Source organism: Parasteatoda tepidariorum, chromosome 3, assembly GCF_043381705.1.
Source record: "Parasteatoda tepidariorum isolate YZ-2023 chromosome 3, CAS_Ptep_4.0, whole genome shotgun sequence".
Taxonomy (NCBI): domain Eukaryota; kingdom Metazoa; phylum Arthropoda; class Arachnida; order Araneae; family Theridiidae; genus Parasteatoda; species Parasteatoda tepidariorum.
Genome location: NC_092206.1, coordinates 36,734,628 through 36,756,214, shown reverse-complemented (window position 1 = coordinate 36,756,214; position 21,587 = coordinate 36,734,628). Strand labels below are relative to the sequence as shown.

The 21,587-nt window shown below is 30.6% G+C and overlaps 1 protein-coding gene across 2 annotated transcripts in view; it reads left to right on the top strand.

Moving 5' to 3' along the window:
- LOC107438376 (cadherin 87A) overlaps positions 1-21,587 on the top strand; it is a 68,760-nt gene that overhangs the window by 35,023 nt on the left and 12,150 nt on the right. For both annotated transcript variants that reach the window (XR_011636379.1, XM_071178496.1), the window contains exons 18-35: positions 1,201-1,273; positions 1,621-1,693; positions 2,753-2,931; positions 3,147-3,273; positions 4,772-4,920; positions 5,521-5,653; positions 7,696-7,911; positions 10,159-10,316; positions 11,990-12,139; positions 13,639-13,761; positions 14,272-14,458; positions 15,389-15,606; positions 16,761-16,958; positions 17,837-17,950; positions 18,557-18,677; positions 20,233-20,372; positions 20,451-20,586; positions 21,231-21,565. Coding sequence is in view for 1 of the 2 variants with exons in the window: in XM_071178496.1 (XP_071034597.1) it covers positions 1,201-1,273; positions 1,621-1,693; positions 2,753-2,931; positions 3,147-3,273; positions 4,772-4,920; positions 5,521-5,653; positions 7,696-7,911; positions 10,159-10,316; positions 11,990-12,139; positions 13,639-13,761; positions 14,272-14,458; positions 15,389-15,606; positions 16,761-16,958; positions 17,837-17,950; positions 18,557-18,677; positions 20,233-20,372; positions 20,451-20,586; positions 21,231-21,565 (2,830 nt within the window). In the remaining variant the exon portion in view is untranslated. The remainder of the gene's footprint in view (positions 1-1,200; positions 1,274-1,620; positions 1,694-2,752; positions 2,932-3,146; positions 3,274-4,771; positions 4,921-5,520; positions 5,654-7,695; positions 7,912-10,158; positions 10,317-11,989; positions 12,140-13,638; positions 13,762-14,271; positions 14,459-15,388; positions 15,607-16,760; positions 16,959-17,836; positions 17,951-18,556; positions 18,678-20,232; positions 20,373-20,450; positions 20,587-21,230; positions 21,566-21,587) is intronic.

Sequence of the window (21,587 nt, the reverse complement as noted above, 5' to 3'; positions counted from 1 at the left end):
TAGGTTAATTTTAATTTAATTATACTATTAGTTAAATTTAATCATACTATTAATATAGTTAAATTTAATTATACTATTACATTAAATTTAACTAGTATAAGTAAATTTAACTCTGTTTCAAGCTTGTATGGTTTATAAACCTTCTTGGGCTTTGTCATGAAGGTTGTTACTGAAATTAAAGTCAACCATAAACTGCTATCCAGGATGTATATTTTTTTCGCTTTAAAAGAAAATTGTGTAGTATTTTAAATTTATTACTTGAAATGTTTATTTTTATGCTTCAAATTGCATTAGCTAAAAGTAGAACAATTTGTTCAAATGTTTTTTGAAAGTAATTCCCGTTCATATCCTAATTTCATACGTTTCCCCCTCTTTTCTAAGAAATATAATCAAAATTTAAAATAATTACTTAATAGGATACTTTCAAGTGACGTCATCGTTGGTAAATCACGACATTTGTTGATTTAAGAGCCAGTCTGGTTCGACACACACACGTGACGTCGCTTACAGGTATCCAATTAAATCTGATTTAAATCACATGATTAGGCATAATCACTTCCCTTCTTCTCAAGTTTCATATAACCAATTTTGAAATAAAATTTTACTGAATTATTTTTCAGGATTTAGTTATATAAGCAAACATTCATACGACTTAATAGAAAAATGTTTTCCATTCAACATGTTACAATTTGGAATTCAAGATTAAATTAGCTCAGAGCTTAATGTTTTGATATGAATTTAATTTCATAGTCTTTCTAGTGCTACTGTAAAGTGTTTATTAAGCCCAGCAAAGATGTTCTGAGTAGTTCGTGAAAACATGCTAAATTACACTTCTTGTTAAACAGATACAAAAATGCAGTCGAAATCATTAGTAAGAAAGGTAGAATATAATACTTAAAAGCCAGTTTTATTGCCTGGTTAAACCTTAATAATCATTTTTAAACTCTCCTCTGTTTCCTCCGACAATCAAACAAGTTTTGATTTTTCAGTTCAGCTATTCTAAGCAGTGATTCGTTAAGTTTTGATAGAGTTTTTGTTTTTCTTCCCCTTCAGTATTATAAATTTAAGAATGAATGAATATACTTTTTTTACTTTATCTTTTTAAGGGATTCTAGAAATATATAGTAAAGGTGATCACTACGGTACACCCTTTATATTCGAGTATATGCACTAATAACTTTTTATTTCCTTTACTCATAGAATTATTCTCACTGTTCAAGCTAGTGATGGAGGAAGTGGTATAGTAACAACAACAGTAAAAATTACAGTTAAGGTAATTATGAACTTCTCATGAATATCATTATATGTATTAGAATATATTAATTTTTTTTAAATAGTTTCTTGAACACCTCTATTTTTTTAATGTATAAATTTTTTTTTGCTAAACTTTTGTTATATGTTAATTTCAGATTATGTGTACCAACTCTGAGTTTTGAATGAGTACATATTAATCTTTATTTATTACCAGAAATTTTATATTTATGCATTTCTTACAAGTGGAATGATACATTCACTGAGATTTCATGAAGAGTTTAATAAACATTTACTGTTAATATGTACTACTATAAATTGAAAATATCAGAATAATGCAATTTATTTATATTTATTATTACATTTTAGGATGCAAATAACAATGAACCTATATTTCAAAAGCCAATATACACTGCTAATATCCCAGAATCGTCACCAGCTGGTAAGTTGATATTTCATTCTCAAAGAAGTTTAAATTCAAAACTTGATTTTTTAAAAGGGAAGCACAATTCGTTCTCTCTTCTTTTTTTTTTTAATGAAATAGCATTCTTAAAAAAAGTTGCATATGGTTTTCAGATTGAGAATTCAGTATCTTTATTAGCTGAAAATACAATTTTTTTAAAAATATATTAACGCATTTTTTAAGTAATAGTCTAGCTTTCTATTCATATAGAATAAAGAAGCTCTGCGTGATCCTACAATTATACTTTGCAATCCTTTAACCTTTCAGCAACTGCACTATGTGCTTGCATAAATATATATAAAAATTCTCCTAAGCAGCAATAATTCTGTATAGAATAAAGCAACAAACACTAAGAGAAGGAGAAAACGTGGTGTTTAAAGTGTTAAATGAGTTTTTCCCAAAAATTAAAATTAACAATTGGTAAAAAAGTAAAATTGATTATTGGTGCTTAAAATTTCTAACTTTTTCTTTCATGCCTAAAAAATATTGTAAATATTGTAATCATAAGGATTCATTATGAATTTTAGTTTCACTTTTTTCTCTCAAAAATAATAATTGGAGATATATTTTTCAATGCTCGGCTGAAACCATTAAAAATAAAAATAAGGTTTTTTTTTCGTGCCACAATTCAAAAACAGATTGCTTTTCCAACAAACCAATCAAATATGAGCTACAATTGTGCAAGAATGATGCCATCAGAGATCTTATCATTTACGACTTGCAAATGCTTATCATTTGATCATGTCCTGCATCAAAAAACCATTCTGATTTTTTTTTTTTAACTTGCATAGCAATTTATATTGTGCAGTAAGATTCGTTAAAAAGATATTCCAGTGAAAAATAATTTCAAAAGTAGCTCAAAAGTGCCATTTTCATTTTATGATGATACTATTTTTATTTAAAGCAGTCTATGTGTTGGTAACTCTTATACAACTTGTATTAAATTTGCATAGAAATCATAACATAAAATGACCCGTTTTGAAACTTACGTGTTATGTGTTTGGGAAATATTCTGAATAAATAATGAATACTGTTTAGGTACTATCGTCGAGCAAGTTTCAGCTTCAGATGCTGATACTGGCGTGAACGCTGAACTCTCATATAGAATTCAAAGAGGTGGTTTTGACGACTTCCTAATAGATTCTAATTCCGGTGAAATAACAGTAAAAAGTGGAGCCAAACTTGATTATGATCGAAGAAAAGAATATAACATTGAAGTAAGCGTAATTTTTCATTATTTATTTTTCTATTAATTAAACTCCAAATATAATCTTACCATTTTAAAAAGTTAATATTAGCATTGATACTTTTTAATATTACATAAGACTTAAGTCTTATCCGTGTATTTTTTTTAAGAAGAGTGAAATACAGCTTTAAAACTTCATGAGTCATGTTTACTTTATATAATTTCTTGTTTATTCATGTGACATAGGTTATAGCAGTTGATCATGGAAGCCCTATACACACAGGAACTGCTACTTTGGTGGTTACTATCCTAAACAGCAACGATAAAGCTCCTTACTTTACACCTTCAACACAGCGTACACAAGTTACAGAAGGTAATTATGATAAATATGTTAACTGAATATAACTACAATGTATGATAACTTATCATAACTGCAATAATAGGATAAATAAATAATATACATCATCACCCAGTGGCTGAAAAGTGGCACTCCACTCTCCTGTGTCACAGGTCTCAGGTTCTATCCTCGGACCAGGCAAGGTTGATTCATCCTCTCATCCCTTCAGTACGTTGATAAAATGAGTGCCAAACATGCTTGAGGTTGACCACCCAACCGGACCATCTGCTCCTGTATCCCAAAGTCCAAGGTCAAAAAAAATTGGAATGTGCGCAGTAGGCCTTGGCCCTCTCGGGGCTGTCACGCCACTATGGTTTATATTAATAACGTGGCTTATTTACATATATTAAAAAAAAATACAGTTGTTGAACTTAACTCACGTTTTAAATATAAATAAACATTTTAAAAAATTGTATTTATATTAATATGTAATATCTAAAATAACAGCTAAATGGAATTAAGAGGTCTAAAACGAAACCTAAAAAGAATCAGTAGATTTATTTGTATATTTGCCCTTCCTAACAGATAAAAACTCTTAAATGATTTGTTTTACATGAGAATGTATTACATTGTGTTTAAATGATCTTTTATTTGTTAGAAATGTGATCTTTATTTATAAAATAAATCCTTACTGCCGAGTAAAATGTCCTTTTGAAACCGAAATACTATTCAGTTTAATAAATCTTTGAAGGTTTAATAATATATCTATCCGGTCATATTGATTGAGCAAACAAATTCGAACAAAGAAAGTCAGGAAATTATGGGCCACATGACTTGAAAAAAGGAATAACTATATGTTGCATGAGAAAAAGTAAACACTCGTTTTTTAAAAAGGAAAGATAAAAGATATCTTGATGGCGCTTCAGCTTCCTTTATATTCTGCAAATAGTCAAACATTTTCATCTGCAATAAAATTAAATGAAAAAATAAAGTGGACATTTACATTCAGCAGAAATATCGTTAAATTTAATAAAAATGAAAATTTCATTCAATAATGCGGATGAATTTCACAAGGATAAAATTAATGTAACTCTGAATAAAACGAAAACTACTATCCTTACATGATGATATCAAAAGTCCTTACATATATTTTTATCATTCATATAAATTTGGAATTTTTATTTAATTTACAAATTTAAAAGACAAAATTAAAACTTCGAATTTGAATTTAAGTTATTAATTGTATAATGTAACTGAAATTGATTAAGAATTCAAAGTTCCAAAACTAATTAAAATACGTCTTATAAAGTTATAATTAAATATATCTTCTCTTATAATATTAAGAAATATATTTATGTTTTTGCAAAATCTTCGACAGTGAAGCAATTTGAATTTTTATTGATTTCAAATTCAGGATACAGTAATTCCTATTACCAACTCTATATTGTATAGTAGAATTTCTGTATTTTTATTTCTTTAGCAATTTATAGAGATTGAATTAAAACTTTTTTTGTATGAAATATTTTTTTTTTAGATCAGAATGAGGGACACGTATTTTATACGCTGAAAGCAGCTGATCCTGATATTAGCAGTCCAGATTCTTTAGTGTATGCCATCTCAGAACCAATCACTGCTACTGACAAAGATGGAAGACAGTTGCCCTCACAAGTATCTGGATATAAGGTTAAAAATCTTATAGTTTTCCTCATCAATAAAATAGTTAAAATACGTCAAAGATAATTCTATCATTTCTCTATTAGTTTTCATCTGTATCTACTGTTTCAGTCACATTCTCAGCAATCTCTCATTTTTGATAATTCACTTATCCATCAGTTACATTTCATTATTTCTGTTCATCATATCATCACACGATCTCTTTATTTTTTATTTATTTTTTTAATAAACTAAGAACTGTCAAATATTTGACTAAATCAGCTCCCTTACGATTTTGCTATCTCAGTGCATTCTGGGAGTTCTATAAAAAAAAAATTATCTGGTTGAATGAAGCAATGGTACAGAAGTTAATGCATCCATTTATAAAGCAAATTTTCTGAGTTCAGTTCTAGAAAATTGCTGACTTGAAAATTGAAGGTATTGAAACTATGGTCGGTGCAAGCTGGTTACGGAATTCGTATCAACCAGCCATCGCGAATATTATCGCTTTAACAATTTTCTGTTGATTTAGTGCAGTATTTAACATTAGTCTAGTTGAATTTAATACATTTTAAATGACATCATCAATTGCCTGGTGTATTAAATCTGTATATCTAATCATCAAACTAGGCTTTCTTTGATGTTGCCCCAGAAACTGGAGAAGTTCGAGTCTCGAGCCGACTTGATCGAGAAATGGCCGCCATCGTCACCATGACTGTTGTGGTAACAGATATTAGTGCTACGCCTCCCCAAACTGGAACAGGTATTTTATGAGTATAATTCTTTTTCAAAATTTTCTTACTCTATAAGTTATGTTTAATTGGAAGATTTATTGTTAATTCTCAAATCTACTTGTAGATCAAATTGACACAATTTTCAGACAGTTTTGAATCGGTTTTGATGCAATTATTTGCATTCAATAAAATCTTAAACACGAATTTTTCTCTTTAAATAATAGAATCAATATTTTCTGGTTTGTAAAATACAGTTTTACAATAAAAAAGTATATCTACATTATTATTTTTACATTAGAAATCACATTATTTGATTTCATTTTAAATTTTTTAATGATTCATAAATTGATTATGTTATGTTTTATGTTATAATTAATTGTTTTTGTAAAAGATATGTTTTTATTTATTTCTTCATCAAATGTAAAATTTTTATTAAAATTGATTCACAGATTTCTCTTATAATTAAGATAGAAATTCAAATTACATCTCGTAGAAGCAAATAATGCTTATTTATTTACACTGAAACTTTTTCGCGTTTTCGTTTGATGTATATTTCTATATATCTTTTATTACCTATGTATATTTTTCTAAATTGTAATAAGCGACTACTTAATAGGTTACCAAGTTTGTTCAATCTAGCCCTATAGCTTTTCCACACTAGTCTCTTGCAGTGGAATTGTGAGGATGAAAACAACTTTTTTTTAAAAAAAAATTGCTATGGGAAAACTAAACAACTTTTTACCGGCAAGTGACGTAGTGTGGGTATCTCGATCTTGATTGGTTGTTGGAACGTAGCATTTGTTTACGTTAGCAAGTGTTCTTTCCGTTGTATTCGAGTAAGCAATCAGTTCTCGTGAGTGAGACATTCTATATTCCTTCACAAATATTTTAATTCTTTCACAATATATTTCTTACTTAACACAAACACAGGCAATGTCATGTTGAACACAAATAAACTAATAATGCATAGAAGTTGCCAGTGACACAAATATATCACGGTTACAATAAAATACATGAACAAATAATAAATCTAAGTTAATTAAAAGACGCAGACGAGAAGGTGTTATATTTCAACAAATTCGATGTTCGATGTATTCTCAAACTCGATGTATTTAAATAATTAAAATTCTAACTTATGTGGAGAAACTTCGCTCAACTTTAACTCGCCATTTCGCTTATAAGCAATCAGCTGACGCTGACGTCATAGGTCACTTGTGTGTGTATCTGTGATCTTCTTCTTGAAGTGCAAGTACCTAGTTCCACATATAAACAGGAAATCAGTAAATAATCATCCAAATTATTAACAAACACTTGAAAAATTTGAATACATTTCGTTCTGTTTAATAAATTTAAATTACATTTAATAAAATTAATTCAAATTTCCTCATAAACAAAATTATTATAAAACTATTTTTGCTTAAACATTTATTTTGATTATTTTACGGATAAATGTTAAAATCTTTCCACAATATTGCTACAGCCACTTCTCACTTCGGTACTTAGAATGTTTTTTCCATTTTACTACTTTTGTATTCTTAATTAACAGTTTAAAATGTAGGTGACTATCTTCCTATTTTATTTTTCGTGAGAGACGCTAAACCAAAAAGTCTTTCCAGAATGCGATCAAGTTTCTAACTTCAAGTATTCTCTAGTTCATTTTTTACATAAAAAACAGTTTTTACATTAAAAAAAAGATGATTTTTTGGTCACTTGCAGCGTTTTCAATTCTCAGTTGTTTATTCATATAATAAAATATTTCAGAATAAACTATCAATTAAAGTTAATTAATGCACTTGTATTTGAAAAAAGGATCCTTTTTTAAAAAATATTTAAGAATAGCACTTAAGATCCAACAAGAGAATGATTATATCTCTATTAGTTGGATTTTCTTTTTTTAATTAAATAGAATAAAACAAACATCTTATCAGATTAACACTTTAAAATAGCACTGAAATAACACTTTAACAACTTTATACTTCGTTAAACAAACTTTCTTTACCGCATTTGTAAAGATAGCTCTTTAGGGTGTCTATTTACTGAGCTGACTTAAGTTAAGTATTTCTGTTTTTAGGTACTCTGGTTGTGACAATCATCGATTTGAATGACTTTCCGCCAACTTTTTCTCGCCCTTGGATTCCCGAAAATCCTGAAATACACATCAATGCTATGGAAGAACAACCAAAAGGAAGCGTTGTGACTACACTTGTTGCTACAGATCCTGATTCAAATATTGCAGAATACAGAATTGAACCTGAAAACGAATTCTTTCATATCGATCAAACATCAGGTATGTTAAAGTATTTATTTTTAATTCAAGAATACACTGGCAGTTTTATGTCATATCACATGCAGTTCATTTCTGTCATACCAAGGCTGCGAAATTTTCACGAAATTGATTTTTTCCATTTTCATAAAAATACGTTACTACCCTTTGACACTGCGAAATGACTGTGATTCTGTTTCTATGGATTTATTTAAAAATAAAAAACACTAAAATGAAACTCGACAACTTAACAACTATTATTTGAAAAAAAGAAAAATCGTAGCATAAAGACTCAATCTCATGCAATCTTATTCGTTGCCGGTCAGTCTGGCTCTTTTTAGGAAAGAGGTTATTCTCAAAAAGAACTACGCCACCGCCATCTGTGATTTAAAACAAATACTAAACAACCATCCTGATAAAACACTCTTTATCCAAGTTATGAGATTGTGTTTAATAAAACATATAACTGCACAATAATAAAAGTGTAAACACATGAAACACGTAATTGCAACAATAAAAAATTAACAATAAATTACTCAAAATCATGCATACTGGAATTGTTTTAAACTTCAAGCTTAATAAATAAATAACCACTTATTTAATCTAAATTGTAAAAATTTAACCATTGCTTACCAAAATCAACGTTTCGCTACGTTTTGCTTCATTTTGCAGACGCAATTTCTCTCATTCGAAATTTAATACTTGCGTTTTTTTTCTTCCTTAGGGTTTTTTTTATCTTCCTTGAGTTCTTTTTATTTATTACTTCAGCTTCTTCTTTCTTTCTATTTTCTAATTCATCGTTGCGTTTTTGTTCCTAAATTTCTATAATTTTCGCTTTCTATCTTTTATGTGTGAACTTATAAATTTTTTCACAAAATCTTCATCTTAATTTTCATTTCTCACTATGTATTTTCGTTCGCGAAAATTCAGGCCATTCCCAACCAGCAATCCAGGCGATTAATTCAACTAAGTCGCCATCATCAAAAGCAATAGTGTTGGAAACATTTGCGAGAGTTGTGTCTAAAAATGTAACGTGCTATACTTTAATAGATACCTGATCATTGCGGGATTTTTGGGGAAACGAGAGGACAAAAAAGGGCCCGAGACTTCTTCAAATCAGATTCTCAACGCTCTCACCTCATTCTATAAAGCTATATATCAAGCAAACAATCCATAGGCATTTCAAATCACAAATTCATGACAGAATAGACTCGAAACGTTGGAGGGTTGAAGATCTTTTGAAAATTACCAGCTGTCCACTATGATACGCTCTACTCCTGTTCCGTCTACTAACTGGGCATGACTGTCTGGCAGAACACCTACACCGAATTCAAATGTTCTCCAAGCCCTTGTTGTTCCCTTTGTAACTCTAATGACCCTATGAACAGACACCACTTCCGTTAAAGTGCAGCTCTTAAAGGCAACCCTAAAACGGTGCTTTATTGTCAGACCAGAGAATTTTTAAGGCAAAGATTTCGGTCAATTCTGTTTTGTCATCTCTATTGCTTTTTTGCAAGTTTTTGTTATCTTTTTGTTTGTAAATTTGCCTTGTCAGTATAAATAATAAAAAAATCGAGTGATTTCAAATTTTCAATTTCACCACGGCCATTTCGATGGCAATAGCTTCTTCCGTGCGTTTCGAAAGGAAGGTCGTTTCTTAATTATCGAAATAAACAGTTCAGCTCGAAAATCGAATATAATTAAATTTCAAACAATTTCATGAAAAAAATCCAGTACGGGTGCAACAGTGTGGTAACTGTGGTTCAGTTTCAGTTGACTTATTTAAAAAACACTAAAATTAAACATAACTTTTATTTTTATTCTCTGTATAAGCCATTTATTCTTGTTGTAATTTTATGTGTTTTACTTATGTTTTATGTATGTTTTGTCTGTAGAATGTTTGTTCTACTCTCGTGTGCCCTGAATAGGGCGGGACGAGGTATCAATAAACAATAACTTTTATTTTTAACAAAAAAGAAAAGAAAAGAAAACCATAGCATAAGGAATCAATATTAGGTCAGACTACCTTACTCGTTGCTAGTAATACTGACTCCATTCAGAAAGGAAGTTATTCCCAAAAGACACTAATTTTTTCCGATTTCATTTAATTTTTGTTATCAACCAATTCTTCATTTCAAAATCAAGTTCCTGGCAGAGTGCAGCTAAATTTGTCTCCTGCTCAAATTGACTAAATATCATAAAATATGATTCACTGTATCATTGTATTTTTCATTATATTTTTGTCATTGTATTTTTGTTTTTAAATTATAGGCGTCGTAACTGTAAAGAGCCGTGTAGATTACGAATCAGTGCATCAAATAGATTTCAAAGTAGTGGTCTATGATACAGGTATGCCACAGATGTCAGCTTCAGCACTCATCATGGCAAAGATCATTAATATTAACGACAATGACCCTATGTTTGATAAGGTAAATGTGGAAATGACTTTTTTCTTATATTCGTCGTAAACTTTCTATTAAGCTTATGTAAAAGCTTTATGGTATAATAAAAATGATATTATATGTTTAAACGTTTGCTTGCATTACACGGTGACAAATACTTTAAATGTATCCTCACTAATTTCAAGGAATAAGTTTAAATTTATTCATTAAGTTTCAATGTATATTTTAAATGAAACATCGAAAAAAAGTTAACAAGTTAAATAATGACTCTCACAGATATGAAAATTGCATGGAACATGAAAGTTAATGGTCTGAAAGAAATTAACACCAGAAATTTTCTTTTATAAGGGATTAAACAACTTCAGCAAGTGTAATACGCGAATTACAGAACATCAAATTCTAGAAGGCGTTACAAAAATTTAAAATCATCAAGTGTGTTACGAAATATCTAATTATTTAGGTCTTATATATTGGAAGGAAAAAATTACAAATGTCGTCATTAACTAAGCGCCTGCTGTTAATTAATTACAATGATATTATACATGGTATTATACAAACGTTTGTTTGCACTGCAATGTTGAAAAATACTTTAAATGTATCCACACTATTTTGATATTAAGTTTTTCATTTGAAGGTATAAGTTTAAATTTGTTAATTGAGTTTTAATATACATTTTAAATTAATCACGGATAAAAACTTAGCAAGTTTAATATTGACTCTCACAGACACAAAAATTATATAAAACAATAAAATTAATCGTCTGAAAGAAAAAAAAGAATTGAACACAAGAAAAAAAATTAGATTAAATTCATAAGGGATAACACAACTTTAATAAGTGTAATACTCGAATTTCAGAGCATCTAATTCAGTTAGCGTGATACAAAAATTTAAAATCATCTAATTTAGAAAGTGTGTTACTAAATATCTTAACTATTTAGGTTAATTTTATGTATGGGTGGAAAAAATTACAACTGTGGTCATCAACTAAGCGCCTGCTGTTAATTACTTACAGCTAGTTTTTCGTAAATACAGACTGTAATGAGTAGTTTGATGATTAAATCTTTTTCTAAAAAAAGGCTGTGTATATGATCTTCACCGTTGGTTGGACAACTCTTTAATCAGTTGCTAATAGGACTAAAGCGCTGTTTTTTCTGTGTAATGCATGACTTTGTAGAGATGGTTTAATTCGATCATAATGCCCGACCATTCATGTTATACCATGCCCTTCTTTGCACTATCAAACTTATCTGATACTTCCAAAAAAAAATAATAACATTCGCTTACTAAATTTGTTCGCCTTAGATATTCTTGATTTGTTGGGACAAATCAAGAATATCTAAGACGATTATTATTTCTTCAAAGGTAACAAACCAGGTTGATTAGTTTTATCGGCTCATCCTCCGACAACAGTGTCAGTGGTTACTTACGCTGTTTCATGAAGGAAATTTGTTGAATGATTTAGGCGTATAGCGTTATGCCGACACAATGTATGACAGAAATGTTTTATCACTTAATTGACCGGTTAAACTTTATACAATGTTTTAGAGAACAACAAGTAGGAGGGATCAGTAAAAAATGTCCCAACTTTCTCTTCATTCTCTTGTAAAAATATTTCCAAATGTATTGAAAAAAGTAAATATTGAGTCAAGAATATTCTTTAACTCCCAATAACTATGAAGTAAGTTTGAATTTATTTGCAGAGTTCTTATCATGCAGCGGTGGCCGAGAATTCCCCTCAAGGAACGAGTGTTATACAAGTTAGAGCAATAGATGCTGATGCCGATGACTTTGGCGAAATTCGTTATTCGCTCCTTGGCGAGAGAAGTCTCGACTTCACAATTGATCAAAAGGTAAGAATTGTTAACGTTTCATATACTTTACAATTCATATGCTTTACACTGTTACAATTTTCATTCTAAAGTTATTTTAAAATAACCCGCAGCAGTCTGTCCATCCAATTAACAGTAAACTTTACGGTAAACAACATTTTTTTTTACCATTACGGTTTTGATGCAGTTTACGATTATTATGTTTAAAAAAACCATGAATACAAATTTATGTAGTTTTTTAACCATTTACAACCAGCATAGTTTTAAAAAAAACATAAAAAATTAACTGGACATTAGAGATAGTTTAGTAGATTTATAGTGCTGTCATCTATGTTTGAATGAGTGAATCGTATTCAAACAGCCAAGGGTCACAAATTGGAGAGTGCAAGACACTGGAAACTTTTCTTGTGTTGAAAAGAACGGAGGAAATGTTGTGGCGTCAAATCTGGGACTCAAACTCCCGTTCTGTCGGTCATGACATTGACTGCCCTCTCTATTATAATATGTACCCATTTGCAATGAGCTAAGTAGCTTTATTAGGTGGGTCTGGTCAGTACAATAAAAATCTGGTTGTTTAACCGTATTAGGTGAAAGCCGTTAATAAAATGTTTTTTTTCTCACAGTTAACAGTTTGAATACTGTCCCATTTGTGGTTATTTGACTGTTTTACTTGAATATGGTGAAATAAAATTAAATAAATTGTTATTTAACCATTTTTTTCCGGGAGATTTCTAACAGTGTGGACCAGTGGTCGCAAAACTCATGTAGCTCCTGAGCTACAAGAGTACCGTTCTTAAAATCCTACTGCAAGCTACTACCAATCAAATTTTTTTTCAAAAAGAAAATCTTCAATTGGTAATATGAAATCAAATTTAAACTGTGTATAACAAAACAGACTGGAATTGAACTGTATATAAGAAAGAAATTGAAGCATAGTTGGTAATAAATAACAAATGTAATAACAGATCTTTTATCAAACTTATTAACTTTAAGAATGCAACATTTTTTTTTTGTAATCAATAAGTTCACATTAATTGAGGAATCAAGGTTAGACAACAGGAACAATAGCGATTTATCGAAAATTTTCCCACGAGCCACTAGAAGGTAGTGATCGACGGCTTAGCATTTACTGCTTTAGACTATTCAATGTGTTACATAAGAACCGCTTCTAATATATGAAAATCCTCATCAAAAATGAGTTTTTTTAAAAAAAAACATATGCATTCGTCATATATGACGAATCATTACCAAGGTTAATCAAAGTGAAAGTGGAATTAAAAATATCAAAAGCATTTTATATGCTTTCCCCTATAAGTAAGAACTGTACTTCAGTTTCATTTGACTAAATATTATTTTAATGTTGTTTTCCACCTTTTGTCACTTTTGTTTTACTTTACCTTTACTCTCTATGCAAAGTGTCTTCACAAGAATTTTTAAAATGTGTATTAGCCAAGGATGATGTTAGTTAATCACATTGTATTTTTTTTCATTTTAATGATAATTTTTATATGATATCCCAGGGAATTATTCGAGTGGCTGCAGCGGCTAATCTTGATCGAGAAACTACAGCTTCTATCACACTCCAAGTAGTTGCAACTGACCAAGGACAGGACACCAACACTAGGAGAGCCATATCTGTACCGGTATGTCTTAATTTACAGTTAAATGGAACTTGAGCTTACTCTTTATTAAGCATTTCCCAAGCTTGTTATAATGCCAATAATTTTAGTTCTTTTTAATGAACGTTGTAATATTATTTGGAGGAATTTAAAAATGATTTAATAATACGAATCTAGAAGCAACGCCTGTCTTTTTTTTAATTTTATTTTAAATTAATGAATATGGGATATAAGCGAGGAAAAAGGTTAAAATATAAATTAAAAAGAGAAACAAAATATTTTAACCATTTTATTGGGACTTTTACAATTATCTCATATGCTTCCTTTTAGAAAGCATATGAGTATATGATAGTCTAAAAATATTTTTTAATTACAAATTCCTTTTTTCTATCTGAATATTTTTCATTTGAAACATAACTGATATACAGATCAATGCAAATTGTTGTTAGGAGTAAAAAAAAAGGAATATAAATATTTTTCTATTTTTTTCTAAAAATGAAAATTGGAGTTTTACAGTAATATTTTGGTCCTTAGTTGTACATAGCCCTTGAAGATCAGAATGACAATCCACCTGTATTCAGCCAGCGGGAGTACGAAGCCTCAGTAGTATCCAACCTACCTGTATCGCCTCCTTCCACTGTACTACAACTCACAGCTGACGATAAAGACATTGGAGAAAATGCTAAGATACTGTACAGCATTGTATCTGGAAACGATAAAGGTACGTATGGATGATTACAAAGAAGCTTTTTGTATGAAAAACTATTTATAATTCAAATGTTTGAACGAAATGTTTTTTTAAATCATAGTCCATAATATTTGGCATAACTGAAAAATGTGTCCCTTTAGAAAGTGAAATACCCTTACGATATCTTGCCAGTTTGATGACAATTTGTAACTACCAATGTTTGAAAAATGCTTTGCCTGTTGTTCTTTTTGTTCCAGAATCTATTTCAGTTTTTCATTAACAAAAAGAAATCGCGACGATAGAAACACGTAGTGATTGGAAGATGTGCGGTTATGCGGTTTCACATGACTAGTTATCATATGAATGAACAAACGTTCGCTTTCATACCAAAAAAAATATTTTTATGATGATTAGAGAGACAGAGAGTTCTGCCGAGAGGACTGTGTAGGGATCAGGGAACTTGCCTTGCTTCAGACGGGTTCTGGGTTCGAATCCCAGGTAAGGCATGGATGCTCTCTGTTCTGTCTGTTTTTACTCTGTACTGTCTGTTCTTACTGTGGGAGCAACACTGGCCCAACTAATATGGTGCCCCTGAAAGAGTGGCCAACAAATCTGCCCTGTAAATGCCTGAATTGACAAAATGTTAGCACGGGTGGGCTATGGATTTAAAAAATCTGTTTTATTAAAATTATAGCTTTGCCTTAAATGTAAGGCACTTAAACAGTGACTTCTTTTCCTCATCAAGAAAGTTTCAGAAAATGCTGTTAATGGGCTAAAGAACTCGGATAATATTGGTTGATAATTAATTTTAAACAAGCTACTATTATCTCTAATGAAATTTTTTGATTCTATTATTAAGTATTTCATTTATAATCCTTATTGTATACTATCCTCATTGTGTACTATTCACCCAGTATATATTCTGCAAGATGCAATGATTTAAGATATTAACTCACGAAATAGGTGTGTTTGATATGAATGGAGAATCAGGAGTCATTTATCCAAAAAAAGAATTGCCTGAGAACGTAAAAGCATTCAAACTGAAAGTTAGAGCAGAGAATATTAATGATGGGACAAGTATGGACGAAGCTATTGTTCATGTTCGAATCGTAGAAATCAATCAAGATAAACCCAAGTTCATTGTTCCAGCCACACCAAACGCAACAGTGGAAATACCAGAGGTAACTCTTATGTGTTCTATTTATTTTCTTTTAAAAAAATATTTGCTGGACATATTTGTGTTCACTATTGTGTTTCCCTACAATATGTGTAGAGCACTAAAAGATAATTAAAAAAGTCACACATTTTTGAAACTCGTTTACATTTAAGGTTAGTTTTATGCCAAAAAACGTTACATGAATTTTAATGCTTGATTATTACTTTTTTATTACTTACATTTAAATGCTTAAAATATATATTTTTGAATTCGACATAAAAATTTTACATTATACTCAGCTACCTAACTTTAAACTCAGAAATTAAAAGTTTGTAATAAATATGTAAATTAAACAATTCCAAAAAGTTAACACTTTAAAAAAAATACATTTTTGTGAGAAATAAAGGTTTTTTTTTAGATGATATTTTTCAAGAATTATTTAACCACCTTTGGTTATTATTGGTTTCGGCACTTAAAATTATTCTGCTTAATATGATCCTCTGTGACTCAAATTAAGGTGATTATTAAAAGTACTTTAAAGTGTTAAAAGTTACATAATTACCTTAAATATAACTTTATTAAACGGTTTTTTATTTTCGAGGTTATTGAAGAGTTCTTCGACCTCTCGCTTCCAGTTTCATATCAATTATGATGCTTCGTTTAATATAATCTCTCGTATTTGGCTATTGATTTATATTATATTTTAAAGCAATCGCTTATATTTGAGTTTAATTACGAATAGTTTTAATCTAATTCAGAATAATTTATTTTAAATTTAATTTAATTTAAGACTTAACAATTTAATTAAGAAGCTATGATTTCTTATGACCGTCTATCGCTTTTTTTTAACTGACCCACATTTTAAATAAATAATCCCAAGAAACTAGAGCCGTTACCTGATTAAGAACTTCATTCGCTTCAAAAATATAGAAATAGCTAATAACCCTCGATATGTAACACCCACAATGGGTGCCCTTTTTTAAGCTCTTGAAACATGTTGACACACATTATTTAAAATAATCGAAGCTCACTCTCATTTTAATTATCATAATCTTTTCATAATCTCTCTTTCTCTTTTAGTTCAGTCTCTAATCTTCATTATAATAATTCGAAATTAAATGGTGCTTGTTATAAAATTATCCATACAAACTCAATCATGAGTTATTATTTTTATTTTAGAACCAAAGCGTTCCAGACTTTCTTGTAATGATAGTATCAGCTGAAGACAAAGATCGCGGAGAAAATGGACGTGTTTCTTACTACCTCAAAGTTGGGGACACGAATGTTGAAGAAACAGAACACTTCCGGATAAATCCAGTCACCGGCGAAGTTCGAACTAAGGCCATTTTGGATCGAGAAGAGAATGCAAAATACCAGGTATCAAATTAAAAAATAAAAATCATTTACTTTTCTACATTAGTTACGCTGTTCTGGGGCAACAATGAAAATTACCTTTTCAGTGAGACCTATGCATATATTTAAGATGAATTTCGAATATCATACAGAAAAAAAACTAAATTTTTTACATTAAAAAAATGCTGTAATGTCATGCAATACGTATATGCATCATATTATACACTCGGCAAAAAATAGTATCCTCGACTCAATGAAGCTAAAATTAACTCTAGATTGCCCAAGGAAATCATTTTGACTGCTTTTTAATTTCAATTAGAAAAACAATGATGACGCAATTTCTTAGAAATTTGTGACTTTTTGTACAACATATAATTTTTTTATTGTTAATATTTACTGTTAGCTTGTTATATAACTGCGAATAATACAAAAAATACAAAAAAATTTATTTTAAGCAAATTTCTTTACACATTAGTCATTCTTTCACAATCCAGCCATTTTGACTGCTTTTAGGCAATATAGGTATTTCAGTCTTTCCAGTGTTAAAGAAGGCGATTTTGCGGTTTATCAGATTAAGCGCCTTCTCAAGATCAGATTAAGCGGCTTAATTTTCCAAACAATGCCAATGCGTTACCAAAATTTAAAAAAAACCAATCCAATTACTTCTTTTTCATATTTGCGATCAGCATATTAAACTCATCAGGAATCAGCTATATTCATCTCATTGAAAATTTGTTGCTTAGTCAATATTAGTCCAAGTTTTGCGATGTTAAATGTTCCATGTTAACTAAAATAAACAATTTAACTTAATTAAACGTATTTCACGATGTGCAAAAAACGCTATTTGTTTTCTTTAGCAAATAATTTTAATTTAATGACGAATTTCTTTTCTTTTGTTTTAGTTGGTTCTAGCTGCCCGAGATAATGGCTCTCCAACTGTTTTCGAGTCTCTTCGATTTCTAACTATTGTTGTCATGGATGTGGACGATAACAGTCCAGAATTTCCCCGCACTCAGGTAATTATGCTTATCTTCTTTATACAAGGAGTAATATAAAAAGCAACAAAAAAAAATAATAAATAAATAAATAAAATAAAAACTTAAAATCTATAAAACATAAATTTTTTTTTTGAATATAGCAATTTATTTACTTTTAATTATGTAGGCATGTTGTAATTAGGTTTAGAGCAGCATACATACAACTGGTATGAAGTGCCGTTGTTAAAAAACGGAAACTAAAAGCATCAGATGTTTCAAAAGTATTTTAATATGAAATGGTTTTGCAAAATATCTGACAACGAATAATTCAGAATCAGCAGGAAGAAATAACTATAAGTAATAAAAAAAAAGTTTAGTAATCTTTCTGTTGGTAGTAAAGTAGCAATGGCAGCCAAATGACCAATACGTAATTGTACATAAAGCTTACGTATTTGTTAATATTGCAAGCAAGTTCATTTCATCAGCCCGGAAACACTCGCATCGAATTTGCAATAAGTACCGAAATAACCAACAGTCTTCTGTACTTATTTATTTTATTCATTTTATTCATGCTTACTATGTTTTTCCCAAGTAATTTTAAAGTTAAGATTCCTTATGTCTTAAGTGTTTTGTGCTATTTTGTAGACCACCAATCCATATGTATTTACGCTAGAAGAGAATTTGCCAGTCAATTTTCCTATTGGTCGAGTTCATGCTCAAGACAAAGATGTTGGGGAAAATGCTTTAATTTACTACTACATTGTAGGTAAGTTCAAGAACAAGAATTTTAACTTTTTTTTTAACTAATATTAATCCGACTAAAGATAAACAAATTTTTACAAAATATATCGTTATGCAAACTTCTTTTGAAAAAATAGTAATTCATTTATTTCTGTTATTGACAAGTAAGTTACCATATTATGAAAATTTTAAGATTTAAACCAACGTAAATGTATTAACGTGAATGTTGAGTGTACAATCTCTGTAAATCAAAGGAGAGAAACATTCTTGGCTGTTCTTTGCATTGTAAAATTTCAAATAACAACTTCAAAACACTTTTATGATTTACATTTTACAGGAATTGGCTAGTTGTTTAAACATGGATTGCCATGTAAGTCAAGCCGAAAGAAACATACATATCATCATGCAAATTGATGTTTCTAAAACTGTAATTACATGTAGCAAATTTAGGCTTCTAAATTTTATTTCTCGAACAGTGATTTGCAAAAATTATGCATTGTGGTAACAAACAAAAAAAGCATGCTTGGTTTTCGTAAAGAAGGCAACTAGATAATTGTATTCTTACAATCGTTTTCTACTGAGTATAAGCAACACCTCCTTAAAGAGCGAAGTCCTCCACACTGGTCAATTTTGTAGTCAGACGTAACGAACATAACTACGCAGTAGGGGAAATTAAGAAACATGTCACAACGTCTGGGCTATTAAATTACGCAGTGGTTGGGGAGAAATAGGAAAGATGTCGCAACGTTCAGACTTCTAAACTGCATGATCAAGGGGGGGGGGCAACAAAAATGTCCTAATGCTCGGGCTACTAAAGGGATCGGTTATAGTAACTCGTGCGAAGGTTTTCTCTCCTCTAGGAGGTATTGGTATAAAACAGGGCTGTTCAACTGGCGGCGCGCGGACGCATGTGGCCCGCAAACACATATTGTGCAACCCGCCAACTTCTTTTTCAGGCTGATCGATCTCAGTTTTCCCATTAAAATGTAAGCAAATTGTTTTATAATCCTTCTGTTCCGTTGTTTTATAATTAATAATTCAACTATTAATTATTATTGTATAAGAAGTAAGAGAGTATTGTTCAACTTTTTCAAACTGCGGCCCGCCAGGTGATCAGTGACCGGAATTCTGGCCCGTGGGCTCCTTGCAGTTGGACTGCCCTGGTATGAAACAATCCTTAACCCAAGCAAATTTTTAATCTCCTCTGAAGATAAAAATATTTATCTGGATTTATATAAATGTAACCTCTGTAAATTTATATTACGGAACATTTTTTAGTTGTAGCTTGGAGCTCTGTAAACAGCACATCTTTACATCTTGGTACTCTCAGGGAAGCTTCGTTTGAAGGCCTCCTTTGTTCATCACAATGTATTCGTTTTCTTGTACTGATAAGTGCGCATTTTCAAACTCCAAGGTTCCCCGGATACCCCCCACCCACCATCAGAGTTAAATTAAATTGCATTGATGTAGAGTTAAGATAATCAGAATTTCAATAATCTCCTTAATTTTGCATTACAAATTAATTCAATCTTGATCTTAAATCTTTGTGTTGATTAAAATTGTGGTATCAATTTTTACAGATGGGAATTTTGGAGGAAATTTCATTGTCGAGAAAACAACTGGAACAATCAAATCTAATGCATCCTTCGACAGGGAAGAAAGAGAAGCATTCGAAATAGTTGTTAAGGCAACCAGTAATCCAGATTATATTGTTTATGAGGTATGTGTTTCATTTAAAATATGTTGAGACTTATTGATAAATATGTATTGCTTTTACTGATTAAGTTTCTATTTTTAGAGAGAAGAAGAGCAGGGATTTTCTGCAGCCTCGCGAAGCTATAGAGAAGAAGATTTATCACTAGCCCTTGTACGCATCACCATATCTGATGTGAATGACAATACGCCAAGATTCTTAAATGATCCTTATCTTGCAGGTAAATTGCTGATTCAATTGCGAGAATTTTTTGCTATTTTAATTTAGTTGATTTAGCAGCAATGTGGATTCGATAAACTTAAAGTCTCATATAATGCAATCAAACAAGTTTTTGAGGGGACTTACGAAAATAATTCTATTTGACCATGGAGACCATAGAGGTTGTAGCTCCACAGTTTCGTGACCAATGATACGGTTATGGTAATGTGGTTATCACTGCCCACATTCCGCCTTTACTTCTCGCACAAGCTGGTAGCCATCGATCTGAAGCTGGAATGGCTTCAAGCCGCCACTGGGTTTTGAATTCCAGTTCCTAAAAATAACAGTTAGTGCCTTAATCACTGAGCCATTGTGGCTCATTGATAATCGTTAATCTAATAATTTGTTGGCTGTTCAGCGTTTGTTTTAAAATAAAATATAATCATCAGTTCCAACACGGAATTTCTTTTTCTTGAGAATAAAGATCAGTGAGTCGAATAAACAAAATTGTTGTTACTCGTATAAAGAAAATTGTATTCTAATTATGTATTCTAAAGTGGAGTCATGCTGTGGGTTTTTATTTTAATTAACAAACTTTCCTTTTAAAAAGAAACTCCATGTTGTTTTATTACTTTATTTTAACTAAACTTTCAATGTACTTTTCAGGCATTAAAACTTCCACCCAAGTTGGTGATCTCGTCGCTACTGTATCAGCCATGGATCCTGATGTTGGAAACAATGGAAAATTTGAATACAGACTGGATGCCATCAGACTTTTCCGTCCTGGTGTTCCTGGCAGTGTGCGACCTGTACCATCTCCTTTCAATATATCGAGTGATGGTCACATCACAGCTGTCCAGCTTATGGCTCAGTATGATCATTCACGCTTTGAACTAAAAGTTGCGGCCAAAGAGGTAGCTTCGCCGTTCAGAGTAGCGAAAGCAACGGTTAAAGTAAGTTATACAACTAGAGTTTATAGCTTCGAAACTTATTTAGTTTTAGTGTACAAACGGAAACTAAAAG